This window comes from Chinchilla lanigera, unplaced genomic scaffold (assembly GCF_000276665.1).
Source record: "Chinchilla lanigera isolate Chin_1 unplaced genomic scaffold, ChiLan1.0 scaffold00022, whole genome shotgun sequence".
NCBI classification, from domain to species: domain Eukaryota; kingdom Metazoa; phylum Chordata; class Mammalia; order Rodentia; family Chinchillidae; genus Chinchilla; species Chinchilla lanigera.
This window is the reverse complement of record NW_004955423.1, coordinates 21,852,008-21,870,414: the sequence shown is the minus strand read 5'-3', so window position 1 is coordinate 21,870,414 and position 18,407 is coordinate 21,852,008. Positions and strand designations below refer to the sequence as shown.

The 18,407-nt window shown below is 35.9% G+C and overlaps 1 protein-coding gene across 3 annotated transcripts in view; it reads left to right on the top strand.

Annotated features, from left to right (window-relative positions):
* Lrrc7 (leucine rich repeat containing 7) overlaps positions 1-18,407 on the top strand; it is a 505,545-nt gene that overhangs the window by 399,176 nt on the left and 87,962 nt on the right. For all 3 annotated transcript variants that reach the window (XM_013514397.1, XM_013514396.1, XM_013514395.1), the window contains exons 14-18: positions 2,668-2,737; positions 4,731-4,830; positions 7,236-7,360; positions 9,387-9,635; positions 14,300-14,500. In XM_013514397.1, coding sequence (XP_013369851.1) covers positions 2,668-2,737; positions 4,731-4,830; positions 7,236-7,360; positions 9,387-9,635; positions 14,300-14,500 — 745 coding nt within the window. The remainder of the gene's footprint in view (positions 1-2,667; positions 2,738-4,730; positions 4,831-7,235; positions 7,361-9,386; positions 9,636-14,299; positions 14,501-18,407) is intronic.

Below are 18,407 nucleotides of genomic sequence, written 5' to 3'. Positions count from 1 at the left end.
AAGTTTCAGGGAAGGAGCAGGGACATGCTCATTTGTTTATAGCTTATTTAAGGAAAGAGTTACATGAATTTCAAAAACCGTTCTCTGAGTATTCCCTTGCTATTTCCACATAAACAAAATAAAGCTTTTTTATTAAAAGCTTTGGGGTTTTATTTATAAATTGTGGGTGGCAAGGAGGCCCCAAAGCTCTGTGTGTCAAGAGTACACCATGTCGCACCGGTGTCCTTTCTGCTTCTGATGAGGTTACCAGACTGGGAAATGAGGGAGGTGTACCCACTGAATATTATGTCTGACTCAATAGGACAGTTTTTTCAAATCTCTCCATCCACGTGAGTTAGACTAGGAAACGCGGTCATGAAGATGTCATAAGCAGAAGTATCGCTGTACAGTTGAGTTGCAGTCCCTGGAGGAACCATTATTGCTAACTTGGAGAGGAGTTGTCATGATGGGCTGTAGAATTTCTCTCCCAAATTCTTGGCCTCCCAAATTTTTTCAACAATAATATGTTGACTATATAGAAAATATGCATGACTGCATAGAAGATTTGCTTACCAAATATTACAAATGATCGGTAATTAGAAGGACTCTTAATGCTTTGGAGTTACTTACTCAGCACATACCGCAGACCTGAGTACCTGCCACTGGCCAAGAGTACTGCTAAGTCTTAGGGCAAAATACATGAAGATAGTGAGGATCCGACAGAACAAAGACTTAACTATTTCGTCTTGCCAAAAACACATGCTTAATTTATCTTCTGTTGCAGTGACTACAGCATAGAAAGAAGCCAACTTAATATTTTTAATTGGTGAATCAATTCATCAGAGGTAAAAATCAATAATCAGTTAGAAAAGAGGCCAAAGTTAACCATTACCATTAGACAATGAGCTGCTAGCAAAGAGGCTGAAATAAAAACGCTAAGTGCAACTTTTTAATTTAAATTATAATGGATTTTTGAGGTTTGATATTATATATGAATGTATGTTATAAGTTAACTGTGCCAAGAGTTGTGGCTTGTGCAACATATTCCACATTTATAGTACAGAACATAGGGCTTTTGATGGAGAGTGGTGAAAGAGCCCAGGAAGTAAAACCCTTTCTCCCTCTGCAATAGTCTCTTTCTTTTCTTCGTATTCCACTTTTAGGACTGGTGATTGACCCAGAGATGCTGTTGTGTTTGATTCTGGGGAGTTTTCCCCTCCTGTAATTTAGATGCAGCAAAATTGACTTTCTGCTGTAAATTTATCCTCACATCATGTGAAAAATGTCACCCATTCTAAGACTTGCTTCACAATTTCTCATGCAATTGAATTTAAATAACTATAAATTAGAAGCAACATTTATGGATAATTGGTTTGAAGTTGTAATTCTATCAAAAGAAAAGAACTGAAATATAATTTAATCTCTTTTAGGCTCTTTAGTCTTATTTATGTTTTACAAATACTTGTTAGTTCAGAAAGGATATTATGTTCTTCCTAAAGTTATCCGTTGAGCGCATACTCAATACTTGTATTGGCTGTCAGTCTCTTTTTATACATATTAAACTGTTTGAAAGTACTTAGCTGCTTTTGCACATAGAATAACTCATGAGTTCCTGTAACATTTTCACTAGCCTTACCAAGCCTTTATCAGCTAGGATTCAAATATACAAAGACTTAAGAAAATTTTCACTCCAACTTGTACCTAAAATGTTTCTCTCTATTCAAGTGAACATGCAGAAATTAACAATGAATTTCCCACACACTCTTGCTTATACTACTCACTGTGCTGATTAGCTAGGCTGATAAATTGTGGGATCACAGCTTGTGGATCATGCACAGTTGTGGTTTTATGGATATCAGGTAGTATATTGAGGTAAACATTTGGCACCTGATCCCCCAAATACTAAAACCAAAGTGAAATACATAATTTTGTTTGAATAGCGAGGCAGAGACCACACTTCACATCTCAAAAATGCTATTGCTAAAGATTCCTTTTTTGAATATCTACTATATGTTTTATAAACAGTGAAAGAACAAGTAGACTTTCTGGAGGTCAGCATAACTTTGAGGGTTGTTAGTTTAGCATTAAGATAGACCTAGCCCCTCCCCCTCATGCAACTCAGCTTTGTAAGAATATCAGGGGGTCACCAAATAATCACAAAAATAAGTGATAAATACTGCAATATGCTCCGTGAAGGAAGACACAAGATACTTCAAGACTAGATTGAGGAAAAGTAGTTTAAATAGAAGCTAGGAAAAACCTCTTTGAAAAAGGCATTTAAACTGAGAGCTAATGAATATATAGGCTTTATACAGGTGAAACATGTCAGGGAGAATATTCCAGATGACCAAGGGCTTGACTGAGATGCACAGCAGGCGGGAAAGGACCAGTGTGTAGACCAGGCTGAGGCAGGAAAGCGCGGCAGAAGCAGCTGCTGAAAGGGTTTTTAGGCTCCAGATATTTTAAGGCCTGACAATGCATAATAACAATTTGTATTATATCCAGATATAGTGGGAAGCATTTGAACAGTTACAAAGATTTTCATTTTTTAAAGGTTATTCAGTCTGTTTAGTGGAGAAAAGATTAAAGAGAAGACTGATATGAACACAGTACAGTATTTTCAATAATTGTTAGAAATGAGCTTGACACATCTTAGCCTATGCGATTTGAATTTTCTTATCTTTGCAGACTGAAGAATTTACCATTCTCTTTTACCAAACTTAAAGAGCTTGCAGCATTGTGGCTTTCTGACAATCAGGTAAAAATAACCACCTTGCCTGCTAGATTTTGTTTATTAAGATGAACCATAATTGAAACTTTGAATTACTGACTTTTTCCCAGCAGATCCTATTGACACCTGCTATGAAATACAGATTTTTATCCTGTCGAAGTGATACTTTTATCAAGTTACCAGTTTAAGCATTATTGTAGACAAAACAGTACTATAATCTCCATCTTAAAATATTTACATTTAATGTCTACTTCATCATTAGAGATCATTTTCATAGTTTTTTAGCTCTTCATGGGACACATATGTCCTGAGAGGATGTACTTTAATTATAGCTCTGAAGGTAAAGAATTAAAAACCATTATCACAATCCCCACCGGGGGAATTACTATCCTCTATGTTCTTTTTTCTTCCTGTACTTTTAATTATAATCAATTTAATATTAAAACTTTACTCCATAAATTTTCTGATATCTTTTGGCAACTATTATCAGCATTTTCTGTTTTGATATTATTCTCTGTACTCATGAAAATAGATTATCATTGAATCAGTAAGTGAGTGCTAATGAATAATTTTATTACGTGGAAAATAATAAGGAACAATTAGAGAATCTGATTGCCACCAAAAGAACTGGCAACGTGTAATTTTGACACAGTTCATTAGTTCTCTTTTTTTCTTGTCTCTAAAATTTTAAAATATGAATGATCAAAGGAAAACCATTCATCTTGAATTTAGCATTATTTTTTAGTACAGCAATAGCATGACTGCTAAATGTATTGTTCATACTTAAGGATATTGGACACCTGTTGTGAAAATTAATAACAACTTCTCCAAAATATAAATGTGAAAATAATATTTGATTTTCTAGTCACTATAACATTTCCATCGACTGAGTAAAAGCTCAAATTGTCATTCAAATCTTATCAATAAACTAAAGATTTTTCACAATAGAGATATATCATAAATAAATCATTTCTGGAATCCATGTGGACTATACTTGGTGGAATAATCTCTTCTACAGTCTTGCATTGCTAAAAAACATTCCCTACTATCATGATTTATTATTCTTGTGCAATGATGAACAGAACAGTGACTGCACCATTTAACTTTTACTTTTAAACACGGATTTAATGTGTTTTAGACAAAGTTTCATGAGACAAGCTGATATTCCAAATCCCACTTTGGCTTCACTCCGATTAATAAGTGTCCTGAACTGAGCAGATTTTTCATACATTAGGCAGTATGATCCTTTCCAATACATTTCTAGCATATAATATTCAAATTCTAAAAGTACTTCACATGTAGTATTTCTGCAATCAAATTCATAACAGAATGAAATATGACCATAAGTATAATATAAAATGGCAGATACTTGTATAACTGCTTGTCAGTATGTGGACTGTGTCTTTGCTTACAAAAATGTCTCTTTAATAAATGTTTATATTTTATCCTAGCTAAACTCCCAAATGAGCTTGCATAGTATGAATTTGTTTTTTTTTTTTTTTTTTTTTTTTTTTTTTTGGTTTTTCTCCGGTACCGGGAACCAAACTCACGACCTTGCGCTTGCCAGGCAAGCGCTTTTGCCGCTGAGCTAAATCCCCAGCCCCCGCATAGTATGAATTTGATAGCAAATTCCATTTGTCTTTCTAGAGCAACAGTCCATGAAAATGAATAGGCATACAGAATCGTTTGAAAAGCTAACTTAAATTGAAACAATTTAACACATTTTTCCCATCAGGATTAGAACTGGCATTGCTCAGCTGAGTAGGTTTGGGTAAGTTTTTTAAATGGGTACGATACAAAATTTAAAAACCTCCTTATGAAAATCTGAAAATTTGAAAGTATTCCTTAACAATGGTCTTCTATGTTACACTTTCTGGTTCCATATTTTCACTCGTTTTTCTTTGAATCATTTATTCATCTTGACAAGGCCAGACTATGCATTGACCATTACCTTGTCTAACACCAATAGTCCTCATGTTTGTGATGGTATTCATCTCTTTTATCTGTTCTTGGCTTGCAGTCCAAAGCCCTTATCCCTTTACAAACAGAAGCCCATCCGGAAACGAAGCAGAGGGTCTTGACGAACTACATGTTTCCCCAGCAACCTCGTGGTGATGAAGGTAAACTGTCAGTAGAAATTCCTTCTGTGCTTAGAATGACTACAGATAAAAAGAACTGGTGTGTTCCAATCTCTGTCCAGTGGTGCTGACTCACGGACAAAACCATAAAGATAATTACATGACACACGTATATCATTGGAGAATGTAAGCATGAGTCTCTACACTGTAATATTTTAAGTAAGGTTCCAGAAACAAAGCCTTTCTTCTTTGTACCTTTCACAAAAATAATGAAGACATTTCAAGGTGACTTCTTTTCTTGTTGGATTGCATGACCCAGGACTAGGGAACGAATGACACCCAGCCAGGCACAATGAGTGGCGGGCAGTCAGTCTGAGGGAAGCTCAGCAAGTCGTGCCTGTGTTCATTCATTGTCTTCCGCAATCGAAATGTTTAGTCCCGTGATCTTGGGCCCCGAATTGTTTCATGCGAGGGGTAACCATGAAGCAATGAGTTCTAAGTAAAGACCATTTTTTTTATTTTCAGGTTGAATTTCCCTGAACAATGTCAACTATGATAGAGATCCTTTTGTAAAAACCTAAACCTTTCTTTATAATTTAACCTTCTCACCTATGATCTTATTCCTCATGAAAACTTTTCAAGAGGTTTGTCCTCCCCTATCTGAAACAGTACCAGCTGCTTGGCCCAAGCCAGCTCCAGCTGACATGCACACTTTCTAGTCCTAGAGCCCAATAATCCTTGGAAGAGTAAACCCATTTTTCTCTAGTCCTCCCAGCTGACTTAAATGAGACCAATGTGTAAAATAAGCCATTTGCTTGAGCACTTCTTATTTTCAGTTACAATTATAATAAATAACTTGGACTTCCAAATATAAGTGAATCACCTAGAGATATTTTATCTTATTTTTATTCTATTTTGACTCACAGAAGTAGCAAAAGGAAAGGTTGTTTTCATATATATTTTTCAGACTTTAATACAGTTGATCTTTTGAATTTATGAAAGAAAAGCCACGTTTACTTACATAAGAAATCTTAAGAAAGGACTATGTTTCATTCACATAGCTTCACTCATGTATTTTCATTTTAATATCACTAGATTACCAACATATTACATTTTCACAGGATGTAGGGGAAAATGAAAGCGTTTCAAGTTCATGGTCGTTTCTGAGATCCAGTCTCAAAGATTAAGTCCCTAATTTTTCCAAGGTGTGAGATAGATGTAGTCAAGTAAGATGTCCTGTGAAAGCATTTGCATTTGCCTACTTGGTTTTGGTGTGCTTGTTTGTTTTTGGTTTTCCTTTCTGGAAAGAAAAGTTGCCAATTGAAAAATTTTCATGAATTTCAAGCAAGTCACCTTTCTACTTTGTCAGGCGGGAATAGCAATAATGAATTTTCAGAATCCTTCACTAAAGAAAGAAATACCACAAAGGCTATGTTTTGAGAACGAATTTAGCCTCAGCTAAGTACTTTTATTGCATTTTCATGTGATCTTCACAGTTACTTTGCTAAGAAAATATTACCGTTGCCAACATTTGGTGTAAATTAAAGATTTATAAGCCCTTTCCTTGTTAATATTAGACACATTTAAACTAACTGAAATCTTAAAGGCCAAATTTTCCACTTGCTCTCTACCTTAAAAGCGAGCTCCTCTTGACTGCACACACATACACTCAAATCCCAAAGAACAGAGTATTTGCAACTAGAGTAGGGCATTTTATTGCATAATCAGCATGATGTAGCATCTTTTATTTTTTAGAAAATATATTGAATGAGCCTTTAATAGTCACACATATGAGCTCTGCAATCATGTGGACACAGGATAGAATCCTGCATTATCCCCAGAAGGACTGCATGACTTTGAGGAAGTGTTGGAAAATGCAGCTACAGTTTCCTCATTAATAAAATAAGGATGATATTTAGTACAGCCATCAGGCTGCTCTAAAAAAATGCTTTGTCTGTCTCTCTGTGTTGTTTCTGTTATCCCATGGGAATCCTATTTCCAGCACTAAAAAAACTTCCCAGACCCTTTGTCTAGCTTACAAAAAACAAATGTAAGTTAATATAGTATAAGATCAAGATGTCATAATAAATATCAAGGGGGAACCAGGCATGGTGTTGCATGCCTGTAATCCTCCTGTTGCACTCAGGAGGCTGAAGCAGGAGGATCATTTTGAGTTCAAGACCAGCCTGAACTGCATAGTGAGACCCTGTCTCAATAAGACAAAATAAGTAAATAAATAAATAAATATCAAGGGATAGTACTCATCCTTTCTTTCCTTCTTTCTCATTTCCTCTCTTCCCCTCTTTCTATTTCTCCTCCACTGTCTTTATTTTTATATTCATTTGTAGTACCTATCCCCAGCTTTTAGTGTAGTATATTAAGCTCTAGGGGTAACACTATGTTAAAAGAAAAAAAAACAGCAGTAACACTTTGGAATCCAACTGTAGATTTCCAGTCAGACAGTGACAGCTTCAACCCAACACTGTGGGAAGAACAGAGACAACAACGCATGACCGTTGCCTTTGAATTTGAGGAAAAAAAAGAAGACGACGAAAATGCTGGGAAAGTTAAGGTGAACCTTTTAGCTCTTGTTTCTTTTTTCTTCTCTTATTGCTTTGGTTTGTCCAGAGTTAATATTCAAATGGCTTTTGGGATAAGCTGAGTAAGCTCTGCCAGAAGGTCAGGCACCTCTGTCTCCTGGCTCCTTCCTTTGCAACAGGCTGGTAGTTTGAGAAGCACTGGTGTGCTTCAGAATGAGAAGAACCATCCTGGTTCTGACTCTGAGAGTTTGATTGCCACTCCTTCCTATGGAGCACAACATACGAGAGATCCAAGGTGAGGGAAACAAAAAGAAAGGAAGTCTGAGCAGTGGACTTCGTTCTCCTAGGTGCTTTGTTTTCTCTTTGGCACCACAGAGATTTGCTTTTAACCACTGAGCAAGCTTTGCATCACGCAAGCGGGGGCCAAAGTACATGTTTATGAAAGCACCCATGGATGACCACGTTACAGTGGCTCTAAATCTCTGAAAGTTTTTGTCTCTTTGACACCAGAAAAGAATCTGTGAGTGTCCTTAAACATGAGACAAGTGTTAAGGTGAATTTCTACTGACAGATGGTGTTCCATAAGGAAAATAGCCAATTGTTTTCTTTACACCAAACCGTATTTTTAAATATACTTTATTGGAATTAATCTAAGTCACATGTCATGGTTGGATTTTAAAATCTGTATTTTTCAATTATTTAAATTTTCAGCTACCATCAGAATTGGTTTAGATTTTTTTAACACCTGGTTTTCATGTTATTGTCATAGCAACATCTTGAATCTCTCATTAATTTTTTATACTATTTGTGTACATTTTCCATTGTGAATACTAACAGCCCTCACTCTTAGTGACTAATTACCTAAGTAGTCACATATGCATCTTATTAATAAATGTAGATTGTGTGATGTGTTCTGTGTCCTCTCTCTCCCATATTTTCTAAATGTTATTTCTGAACCATTATTTCTAGAACCTTACTAGAATTAGTCAGTAAGGTAATTGAACATTTACCAACCAGGCCTATTTATATCATTATAGAGAACCCAAAATGTGTTCCCAAATCCAAAAATGACAATTTTTATTAAAGATTTGGGATTAAAACAGTGTTTCTGAATGGTTGGTTAGTGTCATCTGCCCCCAAAGACCTTCTTTTTTCTTAAATTTGTGATTGCGTAGGAAAAAATTTTGCTAAACTAGAAGCCAACTAACCAACCAACCTTTGAAATATTTCAGTTCTTCTTTGAAAGATTTCATCTGTGAAATCTAGAACCAATAGATGATATATTCTACATTGGACTATTGATTCATTTTTATTGAAGTATCAAAAACTACATGCTTGTTAAACAAAATTACGTACAAAAAAAATACATTCAATATGCTCTGGTATATGTATCAATGAAAAGAGAATTAATAAGTGCAGTTATTTAGAAGCCCTGTTTGTGTATTATGTGGTTAGGTTTGTTTATAATCAGAGTAGGTTCATTATACTTTAGAAGGTTTTTTCTTGATATTCATTTGCATTTAGTTGATTCATATTTTGGTAAAACAATATATGTTTTTCCAAAATCTCAGACTACTTGGCTTTGACTAATTTGAAGATTTCCAATGCCATTGGCCATTGGACAAATTAGAGCACAAACAAACTTCTAAATAAATCATCATGGAAATATGATGAATGAAATGTATTGAAATCTTACACTAAATTAATCGTACTTCTCTGGTTCATTACATGTATGTTAAATTTAGCCCCACTTTACCTTGAACTTACCTGAAATCCGAAAGGGAATCGGTGGCCTATGCCGTCCACTGTCAAATGAACTGGAGTATGATGCCCTGCTTAGAGTGTGCACAGAATGAGTGCTGTATGGTGTGAGCCTTCAGCTTCCTGTGATATTGGTGCTGATGTATTACATGGATTTAAAGCTAATGTTAATGGTAGTTGTTGTAAATGCATTACCCAGAATGAAAGAAAAAAATCAAGAATAGAAAAGTAATAAAGTAAAAGTATTGCTACAGTGCTCCTCTTTCTCCCAGAAAATGGAGATTCCTTCTCCTACAGGGTCTCTCCTGCCAAGCCCCCTGGGAAAGGGGCCAGCGTGGGATTACTCTCCAACCTGCCAGACTGTCTGGCGATTGCTGCACACCATGGGCCAGGTGTGATCAGCAGATCCAAGATATGCCCGTCCCCCAGAGTGACCCACAGCTGGCATGGGGTTGTATAAGTGGCCTCCAGCAGGAAAGGAGCATGTGTACTCAATTACCAGTGGCAGCGCAGTCCACCACTCTTCCCTCTCTAAGTGGCAGACAGGTAGGCCTAGGAGTCTGGGGTAGGAGAATCCCATGTAGAGCCAACCTTGGAACAGTGGTTTATGGGGTATGTTCTGCATGATTTGGGACAAGCGATGCTGAACGCATAGCAACCTTCACATCGCCAATGTTGGATCCTAATGTAATTTTGTGCTTACTGACATTGGCAGTAGGGTGGGAAGGACGGAGGCAGAGGGGAGGGAACTTTGATGCGAGGTGCCTACTGGTGGGATATCTGGCATGGTGTTTCAGCGGGTGCTGCATTTTTATTTGCATTTCTTTCATCTTTAAAGTGTGGAAATACAAATAGTTGGGCAGAATGTTGATGATACCATTGGTGCAGTCTAAATTGTCTTCCCCATGCATGCACTTTTTATATCATCAAATCTATGGAAGATTAAGTAGCTAAAATTGATCTTAAAAGAGCATGAGTCTAAATTGAGATTTGCCGAGAGCGGGCTTTGAACACAAAGAGAGAAATCTGTCAAAGCATCAGTTGCCTTTAATTTGAAGATACAGATGATATGAATTCCTATAAGAGAAGACTGGGTCTGGACTTGTGGCAAATAGGGCTTCCTTATCTCAGAGGGCTGAGTGTTTCTGAGGTTAGTGGGAGGAAAAATACATCTTAATGGAATATGGAAAAGCACTGCATTTTCTGTAAACTTTACTATCCACATGTAATGGACTAGATTCTTATTCTGTGTCTTATATTCTTCCTACAATATAAGACAAGCTGAGCCTGTATCTTCCTAACTACCACTGTTGTAAGTTTTCTTTCTTTGTAAAACATTCCAATTAATTCTGAGAATAAATAATATTTAATTATCAGTGATCAAGAAAAACACTATTATTTCTCTTACTGGAATTGACAATCAAACCAAATGAGAATTTAATCATTATCTGGAATATATTATATTATGTGAATGTAATATAATATATGAGAAACAGTTCCATGTGAATTCAAGATATCATTTCCAAATGCCCAAGCTATTAATATTAAGTAATTCTTCAGTACTAAATGTTTGGGGGTCTCTAACATCTTATAGCTGCTATTTGCATTTACTCTACTTTTTTAGATTTGAGATGCATAGACTGTTGTGAAACATTTCTGTTTTCCAAAATTAAAATATTTCAGTAAAAATCTTTGAATTTTAATACAATGTTTTTGTGACATGAGCAAATACTTTATAGTGAGTGACAAAATGCCAAACTTTTATAAGAATATGATTGATAGGCATTCCCACCTAAGTATATAAAACATGGATTTATATCTTTTCATGCTACATTAGAATAAGGAAATATTTCTAACTTTATTTACAGTTAGGAATATAAAGAGACTACCTTTATGTTTGAGAATTACTGAGCTATTAATGTAGCTATTTATTCCTTTCTCAAACTCTGCGTACATGAGTTGAAAAACGGAAAAGTAATGCAGTCCATAAAAGGGTATTAATATATGCTTGTGCAGAGTTTAAAACAAAACAAATGTTAGAATTTAATCTTAAAATAACTTATAAATATTTAGCTGTATTTTTAACTGAAATTATATCGTTATTTAACTTACGAAAGTCTACATTGTAGACCTACACTATTTCTTTTACAAGATTACATCACTATGTTCTGCACCCACAAATAACACTGCTGAACCCAAAACCATGAAGTCAGAAAAACCTATTTGAATCTGACCTTAGATGAGGTGCTTATATTGTATAAGCTCCAATTTTCCTTCTGTAAAGTGTGAATAGCTGCTATAATCATATATGAGATTTAAATAAGATGTAATTACACATTAATGACTCATCCTATAATAATTAATAACCATTTATTATTTAGTATGTAAATAGTAATGTATATTTAACCTATAGGATCTATTATAGTGTAAATTATGTAAATAATTAATAATAAATTAAATATCCCTATAAAACACTCAGCATGGTGCCTGGCACAAGATAGGTACTGAATAAATGATAACTTGTTACATCCAATACAAAAAAAGCTTTAGCCAAGTATGACGTAATTGTTAGATATCTAGTATAGCGTCTAGATACCAAAGGAGTCTAGATTTTTTTAAACACCTAAGTAAAATCTATGTTAGAAATAATGTTTAATATCTGCATAGAACTCACAGATTTTCAAAAGACCTTCACATTTATGTCATTTAGCTCAAAATTAACTCAAGCATGTGGGAAGGGTGTTAATATTCTCACTTTACATGAGTAGATGAACATTAGTAGCTAGAGGCGAGCTGGGGGTACTCCATGACTCAAATTCACACATCCTGACCCCAAGTTCAGTGAGCCCCAGAAGGAGACCAGTAAATCAGAAGCAAAGAGCTGATTTTCTAGGTAAAATAAATCAAAGTTTTGGGTGACCTGGAGTTCCCACAATTTGGGGGAAGGCCTGTTACAGAAAAAGACATAAAATAACTCCATGAATACATAAATGGGGTTACTTACGTGGCTTTGGAAGAGGCATGTAAAACTGATAAATTTGTTTCTAGATTTAAATATTTTTATGGAAGGAAAATGCCCAAATATACTCTGGTGATATGGCCAAAATATCACAGTAGATTGCTTATAAAATAACCAGGAAACAGTATTCTCGTGGCCATTAGCAAACGATCATCTAATTGTGTCAGATGGGATGTAAAATCTATAAAAAGTGGATTACATTATGCACTGAAGTATTTAATTTAATTAAGAAAGAGCATTTCACATTTCTATTACCTTCAATTTCTAAGTGCAATTTTAGTGTTGAAGATTTTATAGTCGTGTAGAATTTTTATTTAATGCCAAATTTTATTTCATGTATCCCTGCTTATGAAAAATAAGAAGATATTCTAAATTGGCGTGATAGTCATACTATTCTGCAGTTTACCTTTTTAAATGTAGTTCTTTGACTTTTAAAAGCCTTTGGATATCAAGTAGTTTTTAAGCAAGTTCAACATTATAACTTAAAATTAGATTCACCTCAAAATACTTCTGATGCCAATTTAAACATTAGACACTTGGGTGCACGGATTCCAATGCACTTTGTCCAGCGTGGATGTCACTGTTTTGTGTTTAAGGATGCTTCACAAATTTAGTACACTGGGGTGTATTCATATCACAACTGAACAACTTACACTTCTTGTTCTATAAAGTCTATCTTTGTCTTGCATTATTATAGCTTTATTTCTGTATATTATTAGTTTTGTTCTTAGTTATTTGAAAAAGTGAAAAAGGTTTAAATACATTCTATAGCACTCACCTAGCAATACTAATTGGTGTTTTTAATTCCTTTCCAAATACGTATTGGACAAGTAATTAATTATACATCTTTAATATAAAAAGGAGTGATAGGATTCATCTAGTGAAGTCCACCCCTACTATTTGATAGAAAAACGAGCCACGAGGAAGACAAAATACTGAGAAGGATAACACAGTTGGTGGATTGGTTAAAACTGCAGATGAGCAAAAGCGTTTGCATTTGTGTTCATGACACTCAGAGCCACCCCACGTCATGGTCTCCGACATCCATCAGCCGCGCAGGTGTGGGAGGTGGGCCCGGGCTGCCCCGCCCCCCTCCCGCTTTTCCTCTGTTTCCCATTCTCTCGTCCTCCCTGAGCTCTCTTCCACCTTCTCTCCTCCCCGCCACCCTCTCACACACACTTTCACAGACACAGTCATGTAAGTCATCCCATTTTGTCAAGTTGATTCTACTCAGATTCAAAAAGGCGTGATCATTGGAACAAGGCAGGCAAAGCAAATCTACCTCTTATTTTTCTCCAGTTCCTTTTAAGCAGCACGGACAGCTTGTATTTATTGCATATAAATACACAATAATAAGTGTTCTGATGGTAGGATGCTCTGTATGGAATAAATTTATTATTTGAAGTAGTCATTAATAGGTACTCCTGCAGTCAGATTGTACCCTAACATAAAACTCAAAAGTGGAAATAAATACCTACCTAACTATAAGCTAAAATGTATATATTTCCCTAAAATATATTAGATAATAGTCTCAATTTTCATTCCTTTTTATTGGAAGATGTTTTTCAAAAAGCTATTACTTTATTAGGATAAAAAAATATAAAATCCACCCCAAAGTATATTTTTTCTTAGGTAGTATCAAGAATTAGCTATCCTGCCTTTTGATATAGCCTACTAATTATGTATTTGGGCAGAAGTTGTTATAAACTCACCACTTTTTCAGTACACAACTCTACTTGTAAATCTTTAGGGGTCTCCTCCCATTACCTGCGTTGGGATTCCAATGCTGTTCTTAATATAAAAATTATTTCTTACAAATAATTAAGGTAGGAAAATGAAGAATCTCTGGAGTATGAACTCTGAAGACAATAATTTGATTACATTTTTCAGAGATTACCAATCACTTAAATGTTTGACCTACTACTATTTCAGACATCTAAAGGGTAGCTCTAAAGATAGGATATAATCCAAAAAATGTTTATCAGCTAGAAGAGCAGAAGGGGTGGGGAGAAGTCCCACGAGGCCAACGTGAGAAGGACACTGTGTGTTCTACCCTGTTGAGGTCTTCCCACCAGCTCAACACTCACTGTATTGCATTTGGTTATTCTGCTGCACGTAAATGGCACAGCTTTGTGAATGGCATGCTTGCTGAGGTTCTTTTTATGTTAAATTTCTTTTTATAAACTTCTAGGTTGAAATAAACCTAAAACGATATCCAACTCCTTACCCAGAGGATTTAAAGAATATGGTAAAATCTGTTCAAAATCTGGTGGGTAAGCCGAGCCATGGAGTGCGTGTTGAGAATTCAAATCCAACTGCTAACACGGAGCAAACTGTGAAAGAAAAATTTGAACACAAGTGGCCGGTGGCCCCAAAGGAGATTACAGTGGAGGTATTTGAAGGTTATTGGTAATTGCCAGTGTGGTGTGGATTTTTCGGAATTCTAAAGGATATGTTTTTTTAACTGAATAGATCTTTCAGGATAAGTTCACTTTTTCCCTAAAATATAAATGATCTCTCTACTCTTTCCAACTATGAGGGTTGCAATTATTAAATCAGAAATAGGGGGCTGGGGATTTAGCTCAGCAGCAAAGCACCTGCCTGGCAAGCGCAAGGTCGTGAGTTCGGTTCCCAGTACCGGAGAAAAACCAAAAAAAAAAAAAAAAAAATCACAAATAAATGATACCTTCATATCCTGAAATCACAACACAGCTCCCAAAGTTCCAATACACACAGAATGAGTAGTTTCTCAGTTAAGTGGACCCAGCCAGTGACTGCATTATATTAGTGATATAATTTTGGATACCTCAAGCTTTTATTGTATACATCACTAGGAGAGACTAACTGAAGATTTTTCATTCTTAAAATTTCTGTAAAATTCTTAATCAGGCTTAGAGTAATTTTTTTCAATGTTTTCATGTTTGGGTCACAACTTTTATAGAAAATGTTGCTATTAACAAGAGAAAGAAGAAATGAGCTTAGATTTGTGGAATTTAGCCCTCCGAAGCCGAATTTCTCTATTTTTGAATGAATTAGAAATTCAACCTTATTGATTTGTGCAGTCTGAAAAGAATTCAACTACATTTATGCCACCTGTACTTTCTCATCAACTCTTCTGCTAATTTAATTATCATTTCTCTTATCTCCATTAGAAATCTAATTGGCATGAATGTCTAGAAGTTCATATTACTTCTCAAAAACTCTAGATTGATAAAACTCTTTTACAAATCTGCATTTCAAACGATGTGTTGCATTTGTGAATCACCAACTGTAACTGTAGCACTGTGCTAGACACGTGAGAGAAGAAGAAATATAAAATGTCTCCGGAGTCCCCGAGTAATTTAAAGTGTAGTCAGATAAACATAATACATACGAAGTGATCAGAGAACACTTTCATAAAGTTTGATCTCATGATGGGTTGCATGGTGGAAAATGTAACACAGTAAGTTAGGCCTGAAGTGAATATTAAAGATTGGGTGGTTCTTTGCCAGTGAAAAGCAAGGGAAACATAGTAGGTAAAAGGAAGACGTTAAGCAAAAGTAAGTACAACATGCCCACTTGTTGGCAGAAATATCTGTCCCAGGAGGGGAGACTGCAACTGGGTATTGAAGGAAGAGAATTTCTTAAGTATTTCTTCTCATGGCTTTTAGTTGATAAAATGATAATTGTGTTTTCACTTTTCCAAGACGGATATTATTTTATCTCTAATATATTACAAACATATAAAAAAGACAGAAGCTAATATTTTAAAATACACTAAATACATATATACTTTATTTTTAAATCTCATGTAACCACAGTTTAAAATCAAAGTAACTGTGGTGTCATGAAAATCTTTAAGCGAAGTAAATTTTACTATAAAAATAAGATGATCCTCAAATTGCTTAATTGGGGATTAAGCCAAGGCAGGGAAAAGATAGCTTAGGTCATGAATTTAATAATGATCCTGCAGTAGAGCTAATAAATCTTAAATTTGTCCCACGAGCACTTCAAGCTTACCAAATCCAACATTCAGTCAAAGTGTTTCTTTACCAAACTTGTTTCCGGTATTCTTGATCTTGATCTCAGCTGGTAGCTTTATCTACCAGTTCTTTCAGCCGAGAAATCTGAGAGGTAGCCTGATTTCTATCTCCTTCTTTCCTGCCTTCCTCGTGCCTTTCAAATCATTACCAAAGTCTTAGATTTTTTTCACCAGAGGTAATCTCAAGTCCTCTACTCTGTCCTTCTCTTCTGTAAAAAACCTCAATTTCATGGCTTAGCTTGTCTCTGACCTCCTCATTGCCTCTGCTGAGATCTGTCTAAAAACAGCACAAATCTAATCACACCCTTGCCCTCCACGGCAGTGTTTCCGTACGCCTCCAGAGAATCCAAGTTTCCTAATTAGCTAGAGTACACTGTTTAAGTGGGGGTCAAACAAAACCTCACCTTTCAGCTTTACATTTAATTTCGTGGTTTGCCCCACCCTTTGCTTAGTTCCCTATGACTGCTTTTCCCCTTGAAGAGAGATTTCCTGGCAATTTCAATGTTTTCTCTAAAAGCAAGATTCTAGATCTTTTAGCCATGCTAGCAAGGAGAAGCTATTGCTTCCTGTGTAGTCCTCCGGCCTCAAATTCAAGGCAGCTGAATTGAGACTCACACTTCATTCTTTCAATGTCTGTATTTAATAAATATCAATAAATCAACCATCAGTCACACCATGGAGACTAACCATTTATTCTGTGTTTTGCACACCTCTACCATTTAGTCATTATTATTTAGTTCTTACTGCCAGGAATGTGGAAGAGGGTATTTCATGATACAGTGCATCATATATTTATCCACATGCCTAAATATAAAAGGCTAGGAGAGAAAAAAATAGAGGTTGGCAGGAGCCAAAGCAAAACCAGAAAGGTAAATAGATTATAAACCCAGCCAAAGAAGGGGAAAAGGAAAGGTAACCAGCATTTATTGCCCTCTCTTTACTTGCTGTATTTGTGCCGAGAGTTTTAATAGATGTTATGCTAATTGAAGAACAGACTCGGGAGGCCATAAGAACAAAAACAGGTCTCTAAGAAGGTTTCCATGTCGTCCTATTTTCCCTTATAATACCTTCTGGAGACTGTACAGTATCTGGGTTTTCCAAATGCTCCTCGTATGGCTAGCATGTCCTCATCCTTCACGTTTCAATTGGAAGTCACCTCAACAGCAAGACCTTTCCTGTTCACCCTGACCAGTCAGACTCTGATTTTTCTCTGCTCTCTCACCTGTGTCTTTATATGAAATAGAAGAAACACGTGTATGGTTACTTTGCTTATGGACTTTTCACAAGCTCAGGGACTGTTTCTATCTTGTCTGTCATTATACGGATAGTCCCTGATTTAAGACAGTTGGATTTAGAATTTTTCAGCTGCATAATGCTACAGAAGCATGTGCCTTCAGTAGAACCATACTTCAGATTTTGGATATTGTTCTTTTCCTGGGCTAGCAATAAGTGGTGTACTATCCTCTCATGATACTGGGCAACAGCAGCAAGACGCAACTTTCAGCCAGCCATGGGATCACCAGCGATCATCCACAGGGTGATGCCTTGCCAGGTTATGATGCTTGGTACCAGTTGGCCATGTATATTAAATGCATTGAGTCTTATAGATAGTTTTAACTCATAATGAGTTGATTGCAACAGAACGCAATTGTAAATTGAGGAACATCTGTGTACCCAGGGCCCCACCCACTACTTGCTACAGACTAAAATATTGTTGAATAAGTTGATGATTGATACAGTCCAGTAGTATGATTCTGTTAATATGTCTGCCTCACCATACAATCAGAAGTTTGTTGAAGTCAAGACAATTTCTGGCATTTGTTGATTGTTGGCTGCCTTGCTTACCCATACTTTGCACGTGTGCATTGAATGCACTCCTAGTATATGAATGCCCTTAGTGTCGCTTAGGACAGTGACCCAAGACCAAAATAAATATTTAACAGCTCCAATTAAATAGATAGAGGTTAATAAATATTTATGTTCAGCTAAGTGGTCTTTTGGAAAATAATACATAATACACATAAATTGGGGAAGAAAATATTTTTGTCTTTTTCTTAAAATAAATAAAGCCAAATTATTACTCAGGTGCAGGCACATATTGGGCATCACCTCCCTTCTCAAACCTGAAATCACGATGGGCACTACAGGACTAATTCTTGCTTCATGAGGGTGCTCATCAGAACCAAAGTGTGGTCCAGGGTTGAAAGTGAGAGCTGGGAGGTTGCCCAGTGTATGACTGATGTCAAGTACTTCTTGGTCTCCAGCAGACACTTACTAT